Source organism: Trichosurus vulpecula, chromosome 5 (genome assembly GCF_011100635.1).
Source record: "Trichosurus vulpecula isolate mTriVul1 chromosome 5, mTriVul1.pri, whole genome shotgun sequence".
Lineage (NCBI taxonomy): Eukaryota > Metazoa > Chordata > Mammalia > Diprotodontia > Phalangeridae > Trichosurus > Trichosurus vulpecula.
The window spans coordinates 303,139,914-303,158,428 of NC_050577.1; the positions used below are offsets into that span (position 1 = coordinate 303,139,914).

The 18,515-nt window shown below is 54.2% G+C and overlaps 1 protein-coding gene across 7 annotated transcripts in view; it reads right to left on the minus strand.

The window, feature by feature from the left end:
• Positions 1–18,515, minus strand: part of PPP6R2 (protein phosphatase 6 regulatory subunit 2) — a 127,620-nt gene that overhangs the window by 8,839 nt on the left and 100,266 nt on the right. For 5 of the 7 annotated variants that reach the window (XM_036758844.1, XM_036758842.1, XM_036758845.1 and 2 more), the window contains 12 exons: positions 16,969–17,172; positions 16,541–16,605; positions 12,591–12,706; positions 9,150–9,235; positions 8,609–8,689; positions 8,023–8,120; positions 6,462–6,519; positions 6,012–6,139; positions 4,515–4,708; positions 3,660–3,825; positions 3,328–3,416; positions 1,842–2,061 (listed from right to left, as the gene is read on the minus strand). In XM_036758844.1, the coding sequence (XP_036614739.1) occupies positions 1,842–2,061; positions 3,328–3,416; positions 3,660–3,825; positions 4,515–4,708; positions 6,012–6,139; positions 6,462–6,519; positions 8,023–8,120; positions 8,609–8,689; positions 9,150–9,235; positions 12,591–12,706; positions 16,541–16,605; positions 16,969–17,172 (1,505 nt within the window). The remainder of the gene's footprint in view (positions 1–1,841; positions 2,062–3,327; positions 3,417–3,659; positions 3,826–4,514; positions 4,709–6,011; positions 6,140–6,461; positions 6,520–8,022; positions 8,121–8,608; positions 8,690–9,149; positions 9,236–12,590; positions 12,707–16,540; positions 16,606–16,968; positions 17,173–18,515) is intronic. The other 2 variants (XM_036758848.1, XM_036758849.1) reach the window with 1 other exon arrangement.

An 18,515-nucleotide genomic window follows, 5' to 3' on the forward strand; every position in this document is an offset into this window, starting at 1 on the left:
GTCTATCCCAATTTCCTCTCATTTTGGACACCCCACCCCACCCCCACCCACTCCTGAGAAGCAAGTGCTCAAAGATGGAGAACAGATGGGAGCTGGGCTAGGGGAGAAGTAACTCTTTCTTTCTGCTCAGGGTCTGCATGTCTGTAAGAAGCTGCTTCATACAAGCCAGGCCCATGGCTGCTGTTCTGTCCAAAAAGTTCCCCTTGGACCTCAGGCATGGAACCACAAATGATACTGAGATTCCCAGCCCTCCAAGCCCTGGCTTCTGCAGTGGCTAAAGGATCAGAAGGGGTGTGGAGGTAGAGGAGGGGCAGGACCACCCGTCACTCAGCAGGGTGAGTGTGTTGCCACCTCTACAGTGAAAGGCCCTGGCAGGAGCACCAGAACCCCAGAGGAGAACTAGCCAGATATCTGTGAAGAAACCCAAGATCCTGCTCCAGGCAGGCCTGCCACATGGGTAGGGAAACTCTTGTTCGGCCTCACATGGTGCAGCTTGAGACCACAGGGCACAGGCTGTGCAAGCCTGGAGACGTCCAGTGGGCTTCTCATCCTGTGAGTGTCAGTGACCACCCTCCCAGGGGGAGGAAGAAGAAAGAAGTTTGGAAAGTTTCTTCCAGAACATCCCAGACCTGCCTGTGCCAAGTCCTCCCTCCTCAGCCCTCTCGAAACAGGCAAAGCGACTCCACAGGTCAACTAATACTCATTCATTAAGCACCTACAAGGTGCCAGACACCAGATTAAAGAGCTTCCATCTCCTGAAACAAAGAGTCATCCAATGTTGGAAGGGACCTCAGCAGCTATCTTGTCCAGCCCACACCCCAAGGCCTGACTGCCCGGCCTTTCCATGGCGAGCGAGCTCATTGCCTCTGAAAGAGGCCAATGACCTCTGAGGGGAGCCAGTGACCTCTGAAGGGGCCAGAGACTTCTGAGTGGGGCAGCTCTAATAGTAAGGAAGCTTCCATGAGAGGGCCCTCAGTCGGCCTGAGCCACTTCCCCCACTGCTTCCCATTCTGCCCTCTTGGACATGATGTTCCCTCCAATATGGGACCACAGCCTAGACATCCTGTGTTCCTTTGAGGGATCCCCCTACAGGACCCCCCAGCCACCTTCCCTGGGACGCTCTCGAGCTTGGCTCCAAAAGGGACCCCCCCAGGCCTCTCTGCTCCTTGGTCCTTCTTTGGGACTCCAGTGACCACCCACATTCCCAGGCCTTCTTCCCACAAAGGCTTCTTGTCCAGGGGCGCCTCCCCATTCTGCCTTCCCTTAGGTATGACCCTCGGCCTCAACCACTTCCCAAGATCAGACCCAGGGGAGGAGCTGAAGGTCACAGTCTGGAGCCTTCCATCTCTCTTTTTCAGGGTGTCCATGGTTTCTTGAACTAGGGGGACAGCATGTGTTCACTAAATGCCATTTACAACAGCTTGCATGAGCTGGAGGTTAAGTGAGGCAGCAGTAAAACTTCTGAGGGCCCCATCTAATAATATTCCAGACAGATTCAAAGGATGAGGAAGCAGTCTGAGCCAAGAGCCTCGCTCGAGAACACCTCAAGCATGCCTCAAGGCTACTGCTGGACCAGAGGCACGAGTGGAAAATGAACCTTTGTACTGATTGCCTTCGAAAAACGACAAGCCAAGGGACTGCCCCTTGGAACAGATTTCTTTGGGGAGTAAGCACTCTGAAGTCTACCCCGAGCCAGCAAACTGCTGGAGCCCCATCACTGAGCATCGCCTGCCCTGCATGTGACACAGGGTGGGCACACAGCCTCCCTGCCCCTGTTCTGGGGAGAAGGGGAACCAAGTCCTAACTAGCATCCTCTGGGAGCCCAGCTCCTCCTCTCACACCTGGTCAAGGCAGCCTTGTCCTTCTTGGTGTCCAGAGTCAACTTGAGGCCCTCTTGTCCAGGTCCAGGACTGACAGTATCTGTGACGATACCTGCTTTCTTCTCTTCCTCCTCCTCCTCCTCCTCACTGTCTGAGCCCCCCGAGGAGCTGCTGTCAGAGGCCACCAGGGGGGCCTTCCTTGCCACACACACATTCCAGACACAGGGAGCAGCTGGGCTGACTGCAAAGGAAGAGAAGTCTGGTCACTGACAGCGAGGGCAGGAGCCCTAGCTATGCATTACCCACACTCTTCTCAGCCCACTAGAGGCAATCTGAACCTGTGTTGTTGACCCTGCTCTGGGTCTGGGGAGGTGGTCCTGGCCAGCCAGGCCCTGTCCTTCCTCACCTCACGCTTTCATGGTATTCCACCTTTTCTCAGTGTGTGCTAGGGGGCCCAACACTGCTGGGACAGTGTCCCTCCTCCTCAGCCCTGCTGTCCACCCCTTAGCACATGTAGATTCGGTGGGACAGGAGAACGGCCCAATACTCCAAGGGCATCCTAGTGCTCTTTTTCCTGGGCTCTCTGCTACTCTCTAGAGCTGGCTTAAGTACTATGAGCATCCAGTTTAGAATATGGAGCTTGTGGTTTTTACCCACTGGACATTTTCTTTTTAAGTCACTTCTTGGCTAGAGAACCAGGACAAGAGAAGGAGCAGAAGCACCCGGCTTTCTGTTTGCAGGATAATCAGGAGGCTCATATGCAAACTTCAGGAGGAACGTGAACCTGAACTTGAATTTCTTGGGTCAGACAGCCCAAAGTCTCCTTCTTTCTATTTCCCCCTTCCAATGCCCACCCCTGGGGCTGCCATGACTCAGGGCCCTCCTTCAGTGATGGATGGAAGTCTCTGAGAGCATTTCTGACTGGCCGGCTTGAGCTAGCCATTTCTGACTCTGGCAGGCTTGGGCTGGCCATTTCTGACTCTGGCAGGCTTGTGTTGGCCACACTGACACTTGACCTTTTCTCACAGTTTTTTAGATCTTGGCTCTTTTAGTCCAAGGGTTACCAAGAACGAATGGAAAAGTTTCAAAATTTTAAAGAAAAAACCCTAACATTTTCAGAATATTTTAAAAGAAGCCATGCAGTGACCTGGGGTTCTGGACCCCAACATCCCTTCCTTGAACCTGCTCAGCCTTTAGGTGAATTTTATTTGGGCATCTCATTTAGGAGCCATCCCTACAGTCTATTCCAGAGAGCTGGGAGCCCAGCCCCATCTGCCTACAGCACCTTGGCAGTGGCCAAGCTGAGTCTCAGCAGCCAGGAGAGCTGCTAGTTTTCCTACTGACCTGCTTCGCTTCTGCAGGAGCAGTGGTAGTGGTGCTTCTATAGGTTGGTGCTATGGGCCCAGTGCGGAGCCTGCAACCAACCCCACTCAGCTTCACTAGACACCAGCTGCGCCCTCCCCCTGCCTTCCCCACCCTGCCCTCCCCAAGCTCTGAGCCCACTCACAGCTCTTGTCCTGGCTCTGCCTGGGCTTCCCCTCAGAGGGGCTGCTCCCTGTGTCAACAGGAGAACTGCATCGAGGACCTGATTCTGAGCTGAAAAAAGAGAGGTCAGGGAATGAGCACAGCAGGGTCTGGGCTGCCAGGGCCAGGAGAAGTGGCATAGGCCGCTTTACAGACATTCCCAGAAACTCTCTTAGCCCAAAGGATCAAGAGTCTCGACAAGAAGCCCAAGCCCTGAGAACAAGGTGGGTTAGTCAGTGCATGGTGCCTGTCCTCCCCTCTCTCCTGGGTTGCTTCCCCAGCTGAAAGAGGCCCTCCCTGCCACCAGTCTCTTACCAGCAAAAAGATTGAAAATCTGTGAATTTCGCCCAGCCTTTTTCATCTGAAGTGGAAGTGTCTGGAGCAGCTGCATCCCATACACGGGAACCAATGTCCATGGCCACACCTGAGGGAGGGGGCTTTGAATTTACTGGCTCATCAAATACAGCTGTCCATCCAGAGCCTGCAGAGGAGGGGAGGAGGAGGAGGGAGGAGGCAGGGGGGCAGCGGGGCAGGAGGACAGAGCAGTGGTTACTGTGGCTACAGCTGGGTCCTTGGCTGAGGAGGAAGGAGAGGCAGCCCAAGAGAAGACTGTATCTCATCCAGGTGTGAGGACTATGCCTAGGGCTAGACCTGTTCACCATAAAAGAACAGGGCAGCAGCATCCTGTGGAGCCCTGGGCCTGGCTGAATTTTTTCTTGACCTCCTCCAATGGGATGACGGAGTTCACAGTTTAGGGACCCTGCAAGCCCATCATCCTGGAGCGGACAGCAAAAATGCTTAAGCCCAGAGTCTGGCAGGAGCAGAACTTGTCCTGGGCACCTGTTACTGAGCCCTAGATGAGGCAGGGACATGGGGCCAAAGCCTGGCAGCAGGACTGAGAAGAGCCGTTTGGGCCCCAGGCAGCTATGAGATAAGGGGCCTGTGCAAGGTAGAAGCGGATGGGAAAGGCATGGGCAAGCCTTCAGGTGTGTTGCTGCCCTCCCCAGGCCCCCCGACACACCAGGACCACCCCAAGCTATGCTGCTTCACTCGCAGAGGCACAGTGCCCGGAGAGGGACCAAGCTCACTTGGCATCCTCAGGACTGGGCTTTGCATGGAGCAGGTTCTCAGGGGAGAGAAGGCATGAATTTCCCCAGGAGGTCTCTTCACCTTCTGAGGAGACCAGGTCTTCATCCTGCAGGGTGAGGTCAGTGCTGCTCTTTGGAGGAGTGCCGCCGTCCTGCAGGACCTCGCCCGCCTCCGCCTCCTCCTCCTCCTCCTCCTCCGAGTCCTCACTGCCATCCCGATCCCCATTCTCCAGATTACTTTTAGCGGAATACTCTGAGGTATGGGAAGCACCAAACCTAGAACAAAAAGATGAGCAGGAAGGTGCCCAGAGGCTGGCTCTGCTGCCCAGGGCCTTCTGTCCTGCTGACACCCCAGGGGCATGGGCCCACGGAGGGCCAGGCTGCTGGAAGAAAAAGGCAGCATGAGAGGAAGGGTGGGACAGGGCCCTGAAAACCTGGTGGTGCCCCAAAGCAAGCCCACCTGAGGGAGGGCTCACTCCAGATGCAAGGCCCTTTACCTATTTCCCCCTAACAGAGAGACAACATACAAAGAACAAAGCGTCTGGAAGGGAAAGGCCCCCTGCAGGATGGGATTCTGGGACATTCTCAAAAACCCAAATCAAATAACCCACAGGCCAGCTTTCTGGCTGATGGCAGGCCCCTTTGGGCACTCTCTGACTCCTTAGGCAGATCCCTTTTGGAACCAAATGAGTCAAATGGTGATTCTCAGTGTAAAAACTGAGGTTTGTCTTTAAAAAATCGCTAACAACGATATGGCACCTACTGTGTGCCAGACATTGTACTAAGTGCTTTATCTTCATGGATATCTCACTGAACCCCCCACAACAACTCTGGGAGGTGCTGTCTGGATCCCCACTTTACAGCTGAGAAAACTGAGGCAAATAGAAGCTGTAAACTTGTCCAGGGTTCCCTGCTTCGAGGATCCAATGAGATGACAACTATAAAGTGCCCAGCCCAGTGCCGGGCACACAGTAGGTGTCTGATGCTTTGCTCCCAGTTCTTCACTCTGGAACCCCAATATACTGCTTAATAAATGGCCATGGGAGTCAGGTGATTTGGATAGAATGGCAGAAAGGAGGAAGACATGAGAGGAAAGAGAATCTAAAAAAAAGAGAGGACCTGGAGGGAGAAGGACATGGGGAGGGAGAGGAGGAGGATGTGGGGAGGATCAGGACGTGGGGGGAGGAGGAGGAAAACGGGGGGAGGAAGAGGAGGACATGAGGGGAGCAGGATGTGGGGGGGAGCAGGACATGGGGGGAAGGAGGAGGCGGAAGAAGAGGAGAAGGAGGAGGAGGACGTGGGCAGGGAGAGCAGGACATGGGGAAGCAGAGGTCCAAGTTGCTGTTTGAGCTGCTGACCAGGCCAGCTGCTGCATTCCAAGGGCAGAGGCCTAGGACCAGAGCAGGCCCAGCCTGCAGGCCCCTGGAGAGGCCACTAGGAAATCGTGCCCCCACTGCCTGTGGTCCAGGAAGGGCCCTAGGCTCTACGCAAGGGCCCCAGGTTTGGGCTGGGCCTCAGGATGAGGGTGGCCAGCCGGGGCCCGCCACAGCCACTGAAGTGCCTTACGGTTTCCCTTTACCTGGTCCTGGATTTGGCTTGAGTTGCATAGTTGATCTCCTTGTCCTCCCAGATGTCTTCCTCCTCCTCATTGTCATCGAATGGCTGGATCCGGTCATTGCAGCATGCTTCAAACAGAGATGCATTGGGCTGAAACAAAGTGCCATGAAGATTAGCTCCCGGAGCTCTCCCGCCAAAGCCTCCTCGGTGTGGATGGGAAGGGCACTGGGAGGGCCTCCCAGAGGAGGCCAGTCCTGGTCTGCCCAGCTCAGGGCCTTCCTTCAGATGCTCCTCCTGTTCTCCCTGCCATGGCCCCAGTCTGGCCAACCTCCTGATCCCTTTTTCCTCTCCTTGCTCTGACTCCAAGGGCTAAGTCGCTGGTGTGCAGGCCTCAGCTCCCACGTCAGGGCTCAGGGTGCTTGCAACTCCCCATCCCAGCGCCAAGCGGCAAGGATCCCCCAGGCCCACTTACACTGTCATCATCAGCGTCGATGTTGAAGTTGATCTCAGCAATCCTGTCAAAAGGGGCACTGCAACAGAGACAGATATGGGTGCTCAGACTGCCTGCCTGCAAGTCTGGCCACAGCCATCCTGGCACCGCTGCTCAGCTGGGGCCACGGCCACAGACTTGGGGACAGAACAATGCAAGGCTGCTGGGCTTGGGCTGTGGGAGAGACTTGCTTCAGGCTGGATCTGAGGTTGTTACAGAGGGAGGTGACTCCTCCTTCTCCCAGGCATTTATTGAAAAGAAATAAAGAAGGCTAGTTTGGCAGCTCCCCTGTTCCCAGTGACCTAAGCCAGACACACTGTGAGTTGTGATAACTTTGCAGGCATCTTGTGTCCGGCTCCAAGTTCACAGTCACCCTCAGGAAACTGCATTCCAGAAAGCCAACCCTGGGGCCTTTTACAAAAAGGAAAATGCTGGCTAGCAGCACAAGGGAGTTAAGGTGTGATGATTTAAACACTGGTTGGATTTGGAGTGGCACTCCGAGTCCCAGCCTCCCGCTTTGTGATGTGGCAGCGGCAGGCAGGGGAAGCCCACCGAGGCACACTCAGCATCCTGCCCTGCCCCTCGCTTATCCTCACACAGATCCAGTGACACCTCACATGTCGAGACTGAATGAGGCAGTTGGGGGGTTCCTGATGCAAGTATATTAAACTAGGTAATAGAATAGTTAACATTTCAATAGCATGTGACGCTATTCTGCGAAAGCACTTTTTCTACTTGGGAAATCACTTGAATGTCCACAAGACCTTGGGCCGGACAGCTGTTTGCGGTGGCAAAGAACTGGTCGTTGAGAGGATGCCCATCAAATACGGAATGGCAGAACATGAGACAGTATGGGAACGTGATGGCACGCTGTTATGGTGGAAGAAATGCGAAAGGCGTGGTTTCAGAAAAACCTGGAGACACTTATACGAACGGATGCTGGTGGAAGTGAGCAGACCCAGGACAGCAGTTTACGCAGAGAACAATGTAAACAATGGGCCTCTGGGGGCGCCACAGTGCAGTGTCCCAGGCCTGGAGTCAGGAAGACTCATCATCCTGAGTTCAAATCTAGCCTCAAGCACTTGCCAGCTGTGTGACCTTGTGCAAGTCACTTCACCCTGTTGCCTCAGTTTCTCATCTGTAAAGTGAGCTGGAGAAGGAAGCGGCCAATCACTCCAGTATCTTTGCCAAGAAAACCCCAAAGACAGCTGTACACAAGTGAACAACAAACCACGTAAAGACAAACAGCTCCGAAAGGCTTGGGAACTCTGATCAGCACGAGTCCCAGCGAGTCAGAGGACTCCTGGTAAAGCTCGCCCCCTGCACCTCCGGACAGAGCTGATGGACTTTTTGGGGCTTGGCCAAGAGGTGAAGGGAGGGAGAGAGAGAATCGGGGGCTGAGAATGAAAATAAACTGAATGTAAAGCCCCAAGGACCTGGGCCATGCCCTGTCAGCATGGGGTGAGGCTGGCCAAGACACAGGCACTGACCACCCAGAAACCAGACTCGGGTTCTCCCTCTGCAACGAGTGCGGGGAACTCACTTGATGTTATCATCCTGGTCTGCAAACTCTTCATCATTGAAACCGAACTGATCCACGAAGTTGGCTGTCATCTGCTGGATCTGGTATTCCGAGAAGGCCTGGGGGGACGGCGCCGGCCGGTCAGAAGGGAGCTGCGCCCGCAGCCTCCCTCAGCAAGCTCTCTCTGGGCAGCCTCTCCCCTTTAGTTAAAGCAGCTGGGAAAGCTGCCCGTCTTGGGTGCTCAGACAAGAGACGGCCAGAATGCAGATGGTGGACTTTCTGTAGGCTGCCCACAAATGGGTCAAGTTCCCCTCTTGGAGATCTCTTCCCAGCCCCACCCTGCCTGCCCTCAGTGTATATGATGACCCTGTGCCCCCTCCTTCGGGTCAAGGAGCAGAGGCACTAGTTCAAGCCCTTCAGCTTATAGGCCAAGGGAAGCTCTGTGACTTGGCCAGGGTATCTCAGCTGATAAACCTGAGCCCAAGCCTTCTAGCTCCAGAGCCTCTCCTGAGAAGCTGCCTCCGGAGCAGCCCCCACCCCTGGGAGGCCCCTGCCGCTCAGGCACCCTTCTGGGCCCTGGAGCTCCAGGGCTGGGTGTGGTACTCACCTGCTGCAGGGTCAGCTCGTTAGGAAAAGCACTTTCCATGTCCTCGTCCTCACTGGATGAGTGAAGGTGGTGAGTGCTCACCTGAAACACAAGCAGCCCCAGAGGGGGAGCTCACGCGGAAGCCCACGACTCAGCCTCACCCCCCTTGCCTTGCCTCTGACCCCGACGGCCAGGAGCAAGGGGAAGGTCAGGGCCAGGGTCGGGGGTGGGGCCAAGTCCCAGGAGACTGGCAACATCTCTGGAGCCCGAGCTCACATGCCCCTGAGTCCCTCAAGGCCTCAGCTACCTGGTGTCCGAGATGCCCTCCTGGAGAGGCCTTCCTGGCCTTGGCCTCACCTGCACAACCCACAGGCTGCCCACCCCCTGAGCTTGACTTGGACCAACTGAAGGAAATGAGTGAAGGGGTGAAACCAGTGACCACTGATGACCAGGAAACAAAGTGAAGCGCTGACCCTCCCACTGCCTGTGCCCGGGAGTCTACCTACCTAGACCTTTGCTGCCCTCAGCACCCCCCGCCTTGTAGGGGGCCCAGGCTTCTCACCAGGTCGACCGTGTTTCTCCGGTTGGTCTCCGGCAGCGTCTCCTCCACAAAGCTCTCCCATCGCCCTCGACAATCCTCAGGAAGCTCTGTAGGGAAAACAGCTCGGTCTGGTTAGAACAGCTCCCAGAGTGAAGGTAACATCATAGACCCTAAAGTGCTGGATCATAGATCCAGGGCCAGGAGGGCCCGCAGAGGTCAGGGAGGCCAAAGCCCTCAATTTATGGTTGAAAAAAAAAAAAAGAGGTCACAGTCACTCTGGGAGGAAGTGGTGTAGGAGGCATTTGCACCTGGGACTCTGACTCAAAGTCCAAGCTTCCTTCCACTGCATCCCCTTATCCCCTTGAGCCAGAGGGCCTCAATTTCTGCTGGAAGGGACATTCAAGCTTGCCTAGCCTGGCATCCTCACTTTGTTGTGAAGGAGCTGATCAGGAGAGAAATGTGACCTGGGCTGCAGAGGTGCTGGACTAGAGCCCTTGCCCAGCCCTTCTGGGAGATCACATGCCAGAGCCCCTGCCAGATGGATCGCTCATGTGTGGAGGGTGGGGAGGGAGGCACTGTCATGTTCTTCCCCAGGATGGCAGAAATCGTACTGCCCCATTTCACTGGACAAGCCAAATGAACTCTGGGCATGCTTATCCAGGCTCTCGTGGGTTGGGTGAGGATTCCTAAACACTACAAGAGGCCCAGACCATGGTCCATGGTGTGTGGACACCGAGTAGAGGACAGCTGCTCAAGAAGGCAGTCTTGCTTGCTTCCTTCCCAATCCCAGCCCACCCCCTGGATGGGGCATGGGTCTAGGAAACAGCTAGGCCTCCCTGAGGAGCCAGCATCTGGCTAAGAGTGCAAGTCTGCCCTAGTCCTATGGAATCTGGCACGGTGGGCGCCTCCTTCCACAGCATCAGAGAATCTCAGAGCCATCAGGGGATACCAGTCACTGAAGCCAAGCCCTCCCCCACAAGAGCCACAGCCCCAAGGTGAGTCAGGCCCCTCCAGCAGGAGAAGGTCCCTGTCTCCCCAGGCAGCCAGCCCCCTTCTGCCAGCTCCTCTGCCAGGGCAATTTTTTTCCAGTCATCAGCCTCAACTGGCTTCTTGTAGCCTCTTCTCACTCCCTGTGGAGCCAAGCAGACCCAGGCTAAGCCCTTGTCCACAATACACATTCCTTCAGCCCACCCCAGGCTGCTTTTGCAGGCCAAACGTGTGTGCGTGACGGGGCCTTCCCACTTTTCACCACCCTGGGTACACAGAAACCCATGTGCAAACTCTGCCAGCCTCAAAGCACTATGTATCTGACGGCTATTGTCACCATCGTCATTAGCCCCAGGTCCTCCCAAAATGAGGCTGGTCCTGCTGATGGAATCAGGCCTGCTGCCTCCCAGACTTGGGAAGCTCTGCTCTCTTGGGACGGCCATGGTGCCACATGCCACTGCTAGTTCTTTTTGTTTTTAAAAAGACAAAGTCCTGTCTACCTATGCCTTCCATATTTTGGACTCATTAAATGGCTTTTTGGGTTAGGGAGAGGGTCCTAGCTAGAGGGCTTTCTATTTGCCTGGAATGAATTCCATCTTCCTAGCTTTGGTCCTATGTTTTAGATTGCCCAGATCTTTTTGAAACTTGACTCTGGTAGCCAGAGAGTTAGTTAGTTGGTCCTCCCCATTTTGTGACAACTACAGACTTGGGGTCGAGATGCCATCAGTGCCTGTGTCCAAGTCACTGACAAAAATGTCAAACTTCCCAGAGGCAAGTATGGATTCTGGGGGCCCTGCACAGGACTGCCTTCTAAGGTGACACTGAATCCAGTCAGTCAGAGAGGAGAAATGTGTAAAGTCTGCAGGACAAGTCACCTTATAACCACATCGGTCCACCTGGATAAAACATTTGGGGCACGGTGGAAACTCAGGGTTTCCTGTGAATGAACAACTCATTTCTGTCCTCCCCCATCCTCTGTGGCTGTCTGCAAACAGGACAGACTCTGGGTGACCACAGGCCTTGCCAGGGGCCCACTGATCTTCACCTCCACTAACACTCTGCTCTAACCATGGCCTCCTGGTGGCCGGGAAGGCCCCTGGGGCCTCAAATCTTCTCTCCTCCCCAAGACATTCCCTCTAAGGCTCCAGCAAGTCCAGCTCAGTCAGAAAGGCTCTGAGCCAAGGTCAAGACTAACTACAATTGGGGAGAGTCAGGGACCATCCACAAAAGTCCAGAGGGGCTGCAAAATCTGCCACCAAAATCCACCACCAAAATCCCCGACGCTGACATATCAATGGATCCATCCGAAGCACATGGTCTAGTCTCTTTTGCAGAAAGAATCCTCTCGCTGATCCCAGGGGAACAAATGATCCTAGAACCTCAGGTGAAGGCAGAAGGATGGATAGATACCCTTCTACTTCTCAAGCAGAAATGGGGAAACACAGGTTAGAAGCCAAAAACTTTCCCTCCCAGCTTTGTTGGAACCCAGGCAGAAGCCCACTCCCCACCTTGGGGAGGCTGCTGAATGCTTGGGGGCCTTGGCTCCCCAGCCCTGGTGGCAGGGCGCTGCTGCTTTTCATGGCTGGGCCTGACTCCTCACACTGGAACCTCCTCTTGGCCAACATCCCCACCCCCCAGTCTTGCTTAAAAACTTGGGTTGTTTTTTTGAAGGCCTATTTATCCTTTATTAAATTTTCCTCTAGTTTTTATCCCAACACAGAAGTAATACTGGGCTTTCAAAAGCCCTGTCAGCAGAGAAGAAGCCGGAAAAGCTGAGCATGGACTAGGCCTAGTGATGTCTGAGAAGCCACTCCCCAGCCCTTCTTTTCCCAGCCACCAAGGCTGCCCCCTAAAACCATTCACTTGACTGGGTTTTCTATCTGCCTGCTTATGTACATGCTGGCTCCCCCAAGAGGACAGAAGCTCCTTGGGGGTACAGAGGGCTCCCCTTCTGTTTCTGAATCCCCAGCACCGAGCCCAGTGCCTGGCCCAGAGCAGGAGCTTCAGAAATGCTTACTGAGTGACTGGATGTCACGGCCTCTCGCTCTCACTCATGATGACCCAGGCCAACGGTGCTGGGATCTCTGGTAAAGTGTTATTTGGGTCTGGACTGCCTCAGAAGGGGAGCAGCTCCCTATTGCTGGAGTTCTTTGAGCTGAACTGAATAACATGTGGGTGAAGCTGTAAGAGGGAATCCTGCTCAGGACCACATCTGACTAGATGGCTCTGAGATTCTATGATTCCAAGTCACATTCCAAACTTCAGGAATTTCTCTTTGAGAAGAGACCCGGGAAAGGACAAACTTGGACAGGAGAGGGATTGAGAGAGAGGGAAAGAAGCAGCCGGTGTAGGTGTCTTTGATACATGCTAAAGGAGCATGAGATCCAAGAGGGACTTGATCACGGTGAGATCTGCAATCAGCCACGTGGAGCTAACAGCGATCCGAGAGGACAGGAGAGGGCAGGAGAAACATACCTTTGATGAATGAGCTGATCTGAGACTGAATGGGGCCCTTCTCCATGTTCTGGACAACAGCGTTGGCTATCCGGGTCAGGTGGCCCATGTTTCCCCTCCTCATCCCACCTTCGGCCCTACAAACAAAGGCATGGCCAGAGCCGCGAGTCAGCGTGCCCACCTCTGACAAAGTCATGTAGAAAGCTGTTATTTCGTAGCCACTTTTGAATGGTCAAGCCCGTGGCCTGCTCTAGTTCCCTGGAACTCGAAGACCAAGGGCCAGCCCCTCTCCCTAGCACTGCAGGCTCCCAAGTGGACCACTGTGGAGAGTAGAGGCCTCCAAGGTAACAAAGCACAATACGGACAGGGAATGAGCCAGTGGCTCCCATCCCAGTGCCGGCAGCTCCCACCCCATCACCAGAGGCTCCCAGTTTGGTGCCACTGGCTCCCATCCTGGCACCAGGAGCTCCCACTCCAGTGCTGCTGGCTCCCATCCGAGGGCTGCCAGCTCCTACCCCATCACCAGGAGCTCCCATCCCAGGGCTGCCAGCTCCTACCCATTGCCAGGAGCTCCCATCCTGGGACCAGGGGCTCCCATCCCGACACCAGGAGCTCCCACTCCAGTGCTGCTGGCTCCCATCCCAGCTCCACCAGCTCCCACCCCATCACCAGGGACCCCCATCCCAGCACCAGGAGCTCCCACTCCGCTGGCTCCCATCTGAGGGCTGCCAGCTCCTACCCCATCACCAGGAGCTCCCATCCCAGCACCAGGAGCTCCCACCCTGGCACCTCTGGCTCCCATCCCAGCTCCACCAGGTCCCACCCCATCACCAGAGACCCCCATCCCGGCACCAGGAGCTCCCACTCCAGTGCTGCTGGCTCCCATCCCAGCTCTACCAGCTCCCACCCCATCACCAGGGGCTCCCACTCTATCGCCAGGGGCTCCTACTCCGGCACTGCCGGCTTCCATCCCAGCACCAGGGGCTCCCACCCTGGCACTAGCAGCTCCTAGGCAGCCCCCTTCCTTTCTGCTCCATTTGCTACCCAACTCCTTGTGGTTCTCACCCCCTCTCGCAGAGGGGCCATGGCACCATTTTCTCATCAGTCTCCTCCAACCCGCTTCGTCCCACAGAGGGGGCCAGAGTCATCTTCCTGGAGAACTGCTCCAGTCATGTTCATCAGAGTTTCCCAACAATAAACATTTCCCTCCTGAATAAACTGAGCCACTTCACCTTCAGGGTCCTCCCCTGGTCTGGCTTCAGCCCCCACAGAGCCAGGGGCACTAGCTCTACCCTCATTTCTGGAATGGCCTGTGGCCTCTACTCTGCCACTCAGAGCCCTCCTCAGCCTGCAGCTTGGCCATCCCTGATGCTCTCCCCCTCCTCCAAGGTCTACCGACTTATCTACGTATGGTGTAAGCCTGCCAGGAGAATCTGGCTCTTGGAAGGCCAAGGACAGAGAGGCTTGTGTTTGTCTGTAATCTCATCCAGGGCTGGGCATAGGACAACATTTTCCCAGTATTTGTTGAACTGGGTGAAATCACACCAAGTGAACATAGCTGTCCCATCTCTGTAGGCTGAGTGGGCCTTTAGCAGCACATACTGGAGAGATGTGGGTACAGTCTGACATCCTCTACTAGAACAGAAGCTCCGTGAGGGCAGGGCCCATGCATGTTTGTAGAAGCCCTGGGGCCTACCATAATCAGACACTCAATGAATACTCATTGAATGAAACCATATGTCAAGGGAAAGTTCTGAAATCATTATCAAATCAGGGAAGAATTTCAGATTTAACTTTAGAGCATTTAAGGAATTGGCACCTGAAGGCAAGAAGGAACACACATCACAGTGCCCTGCAGAGAGAGAGGGCCTGATAATATTTGTCTTCCTTCATCAAGATTTTATTTCTTAAGAGCAACCATATAAAAAAACAAAGCAGGCAGCTGGGTGGTGCAGTAGAGCCCTGGGCCTAGACTCCGGAAGACCTGAATCTTCCTAATTGGGCCTCAGCACTTCCTAGCAGTATGACCCTGAGCAATTCACTTAACCTCTGTCTGCCTCAGTTTCCTTACCTATAAAATGGGAGTTACCTACCTCTCAGGGTTGTTGTGAAGCTCAAATGAGGTAGCATGTAAAGTCTTTGTAAACATTAAAATGTTCTAGAAATGCTAGCTATTCTTAGCAGGTGCATCCCCCTGACTGATGATGAGCATGCAGAGGGGAGGGACCCTCAACCCTCCTATGTATATACAGAGGAAAACAATGCCCACCGCCTAAGCTAGATGGTTGCCTATGTCTCCTGGCTGCAGCCGTCTGAGGCAGTACTATTGCCGAGGCACACAGCCTGAGTGGCTGACAGTTCACCACAGATAGCCCTGAAGCGAGGCCTTTGCCACTTTCCAAGTGACCAAGGCAGACAGAGTCCTCTTAGAGAGGGCTGCTCACATATTCCCACCATCAGAGCAGACCCCTGCTTTCCTACTGAGCTCCTTCCCCTCGGCCCTTCTGAAGCTTGGCAAAGAATCATGCAGAAATGGAAGTCCCAAAGGCAAAGGAAAATTCAGAGAGAGAGCAAAGGTGGCACCAGCTACACAGCCTGGAGTGAGTGGGCACCTGGGAAGGAGCAAGTGTGGGAAGGGCCCTGCCTTCCTCAGGCTTGGCACACACTTGGCCCTGGCCCCTCAAGGGCAGGGTCTTTGCATCCCTAGCACAACACAAGGCCCTATTTGAAACTGGGCGAATGGAACTGAGAAACTCACTCCCATCACAGAATCAATGAGTACAAGCGATGGGGCTTCTCTTCTCATACAGCGCTCTCTCCAAGGCCCCAGACCTAAGCACTCTGGTAACCAGGGAACCTCTCTGCCAGATGACCAGTCAGATGTCCCTGGAAGACACCACTAGCTCTGCTTGGCCTGCAGGCAGAGTGCTCTAAATGGCTGGACTGCTTTCCTGCCATCAGGTTTGTGACAAGAGATCCAAAAGCACTCTCTGCCCCCAAGGAAGCCCCATTCTTAAAGCCTATGTTAAGACTGGGACAAGGAGAAGGAACACCCAACAACTTCAGGGAAATACTGGTGTGTTCACTAGGGAAACAAGCTAAGACGCTGCTCCAAATGCACTCGTTTACGTGCCTGGGCACATCTGCTCCATCAAGCAGAAGCTATGACCACACAGAGCTCTGGTGAGAGCACCCCAAAGGCTGGCTCCTCCTCCTGCTCCCCAATCACTCCCTTCCCCTGTCCCCAGCTTCTCCCTTCCCAGTATTCTCCTGGTGGACTTATTCCTGACTGAATCTCTCCTGCCCTTCCCACACTCACTCATCAAGTCCTATCAATCCTTCCCTTTCCATACCTGGGACACCTGGTGCTTCCTCCCCATTGCCCTTGTCACTGCCTCCTTCCGGACCCTCCTCGGGTCACAGCTAGCTTGTCCCAGAGCTCTCACTGGGCTCTGCGCTGCCCAGGCCTCCACCTTCAATCTGCCCCACCTCCCTGCCCTCCCCAACGGGGCATCTGGTGCCTTCCACCACTTGGCTCTGAGCCACAATTCCAGTCATATCTCGTGACTCCTCCAGCTCCCCAGACTCACTGTCTTAGACGCCTGGGCTCATGACGAGCCTCTCTGCTTGTGTGCTTCGAGTTACCTCCTGTCCTTCACGATTTCTCCCTCAACACTGGGTCTGTTCCCTAAAGGCCAATCTGTGTCCTGTTTCCCAATCAAACTCTGGATCCCTAGAGGGCAGGGCCCAAGTTTCACTCAGGGCGAGGATGCTTCTGTTTCGTGGACACAAGGGCCACCCTTGCCTAGGGAACAAGCTAAGCTTCCCTACATGCTCCCTGGCTCAGTGCACACGAGACCAGGTGAGCACGAGAGTGATCCTTGGACCACAGCCTTCAAATTCTCTCACTCCCACCCTGCATACCCCACTGTGTCCCGTCCCCCCCCCATCCCCTTCACCCAGGCCCTTACTGGATTCTGTCATTGGCTTCCCAGGCATCCAAGATCCTCTGTACCAAGCAGCACTTCTGGAACAGCTAGAGGACAAGACAGAAGATCATTTCAACAAAGGCAATCGGAAACGCCCCTCTGTCTCTGCTCTTCATCTCTGGACACCTCTGATGATTTGGTTCTCGTTTTTTCTTGGGGAAAGGCACCTACGATTTGAGGAAGACGTACCCCTGTGGCCTTGGGACAGTCATGTTGGGATGGAGTGGCCACGAGGGTCTCCACTTTCCAGGAGCTTTCCTGCAGCCCCCACAAAGCCCCTGGAGATGGCGGACAGCTGCTGCCTCAGCCCTAGCTGAGCTACGCTTGCCTCTGACATGGCTATCCCTACCGTCCTAAGGAGGCCTCCCCCTGGATGCTGCAAAAGGCCAAGCCGTGCCAGCTGGACTTACGTGTGTTACCATCACGTTTTCAGAGGTGGCCTCTGCAGACTCAGTTTTTTCCAAGCTTCCATTGCCACTGTTCATCTCTTCTCGGCAATCAGACTCACTGGCTGATATTCCTCCTTCCCGGGTAGAGTGGGACAGAATAGCTGCTACACACAACTCCACTTGGAAATGCAGAAAGTTATTCCAGGTGAACTTAAAAAACAAGTCCTAGAGCAAAAGGAGACACAGAGCTGCTGCTCAGATGTCTCTGTGGCTGCCAGTGTGGGCGCCCACCTACCTGGGCCTATGAGCGTGAGCCACAGAGCCCTCATGTGAAGGCACCCAAGGTCAAGGGGAAACCTAGCTAGAGCCCCTTTACCTGAATAAGGCCTTGAGCAGGGGAGGACAGCTCCCTGACTCATAAGAGCCCAGGCTCCAATGGCCTTTTCCCAGTCTGCATCCTCCTTGACCCATGTCCTTTTGACACTACTGATGCTTCATTCTGCCCGTTCTCCTCCTACCTCTCTGACTCGTCCCTCTCAGTCTCCTTTCCTGGATCTTTATCCAAGTCTTTCCCACTAGCTGTGAGTATGCCCTAAGTATGGGCCTCTTCACCTTCTCTCCTGTATTACTTGTTTTTTTTGTTTGTTTGTTTGTTTTGGAGTTTTTTTTGGATGGGGGAAGGCAGGGCAATTGGGGTTAAGTGACTTGCCCAAGGACACACGGCTAGTAAGTGTGTCAAGTGGCTGAGGCCAGATTTGAACTCAGGTCCTCTTGACTCCAGGGCTGGTGCTCTACTCACTATGCCAACTAGCTGCCCCCTCTCCTGTATTACTTGGAGACTGGATTGACATCAAGAGACAGAGAGAGAGTTACCAAAGAGCCACAGTCAGCATCATACACTGTTTAGCCACACTAACCTCCTATGAATGAATGCAGAGTTTCAAAAACCCTATTGTGGAAAGCAAAAGATGTAGGCTTTCAACCAAGAAGAATTTACTCAACAAACTGAGTCTAATGCAACAGGGGAACAATGGACCTTCCATTCCACGTTCCTTATGAAAAGACCAGAGCTGCAGAGAAACTGTCAAGTTCAACACTGGAGGCAAGAAGCACAGATGAACAATCATAAGGGACATGTCAAGGGCAAACTGCTCACACTCTAAGGTGGAAAGACGATACTAAAGATGTACAAAATTACTTCCAGCTCCTTTTGAGGGGTCAGAGAACGGGAATCTGAGGGGTGGCCATAGACTAGAGAATGGCTGGACAAGTTCTGGCATAGAAACGTGATGGGAGACTATTGTGCTGCAGGAAATGATGAAACGGATGGCTTCAGAAAGCTTGGGAAGATTTGTATTGACTGACTCAGAGTGAAGAGAACCCGGAGAATAACTTACAAAATGACAAGTATATCGTAAAGACGAAAAACTCTGAAAAAATTAGGAACGCTGTTCAGTGTAAAGACCGCTATGGATTCCAGAGAATTAATGATGAAATGTGCTGCCCACATCCTGATAGAGAGGTGAGAGAATTGGAGTAGAGAGGCACATGTGCGCATGCATGCGCAT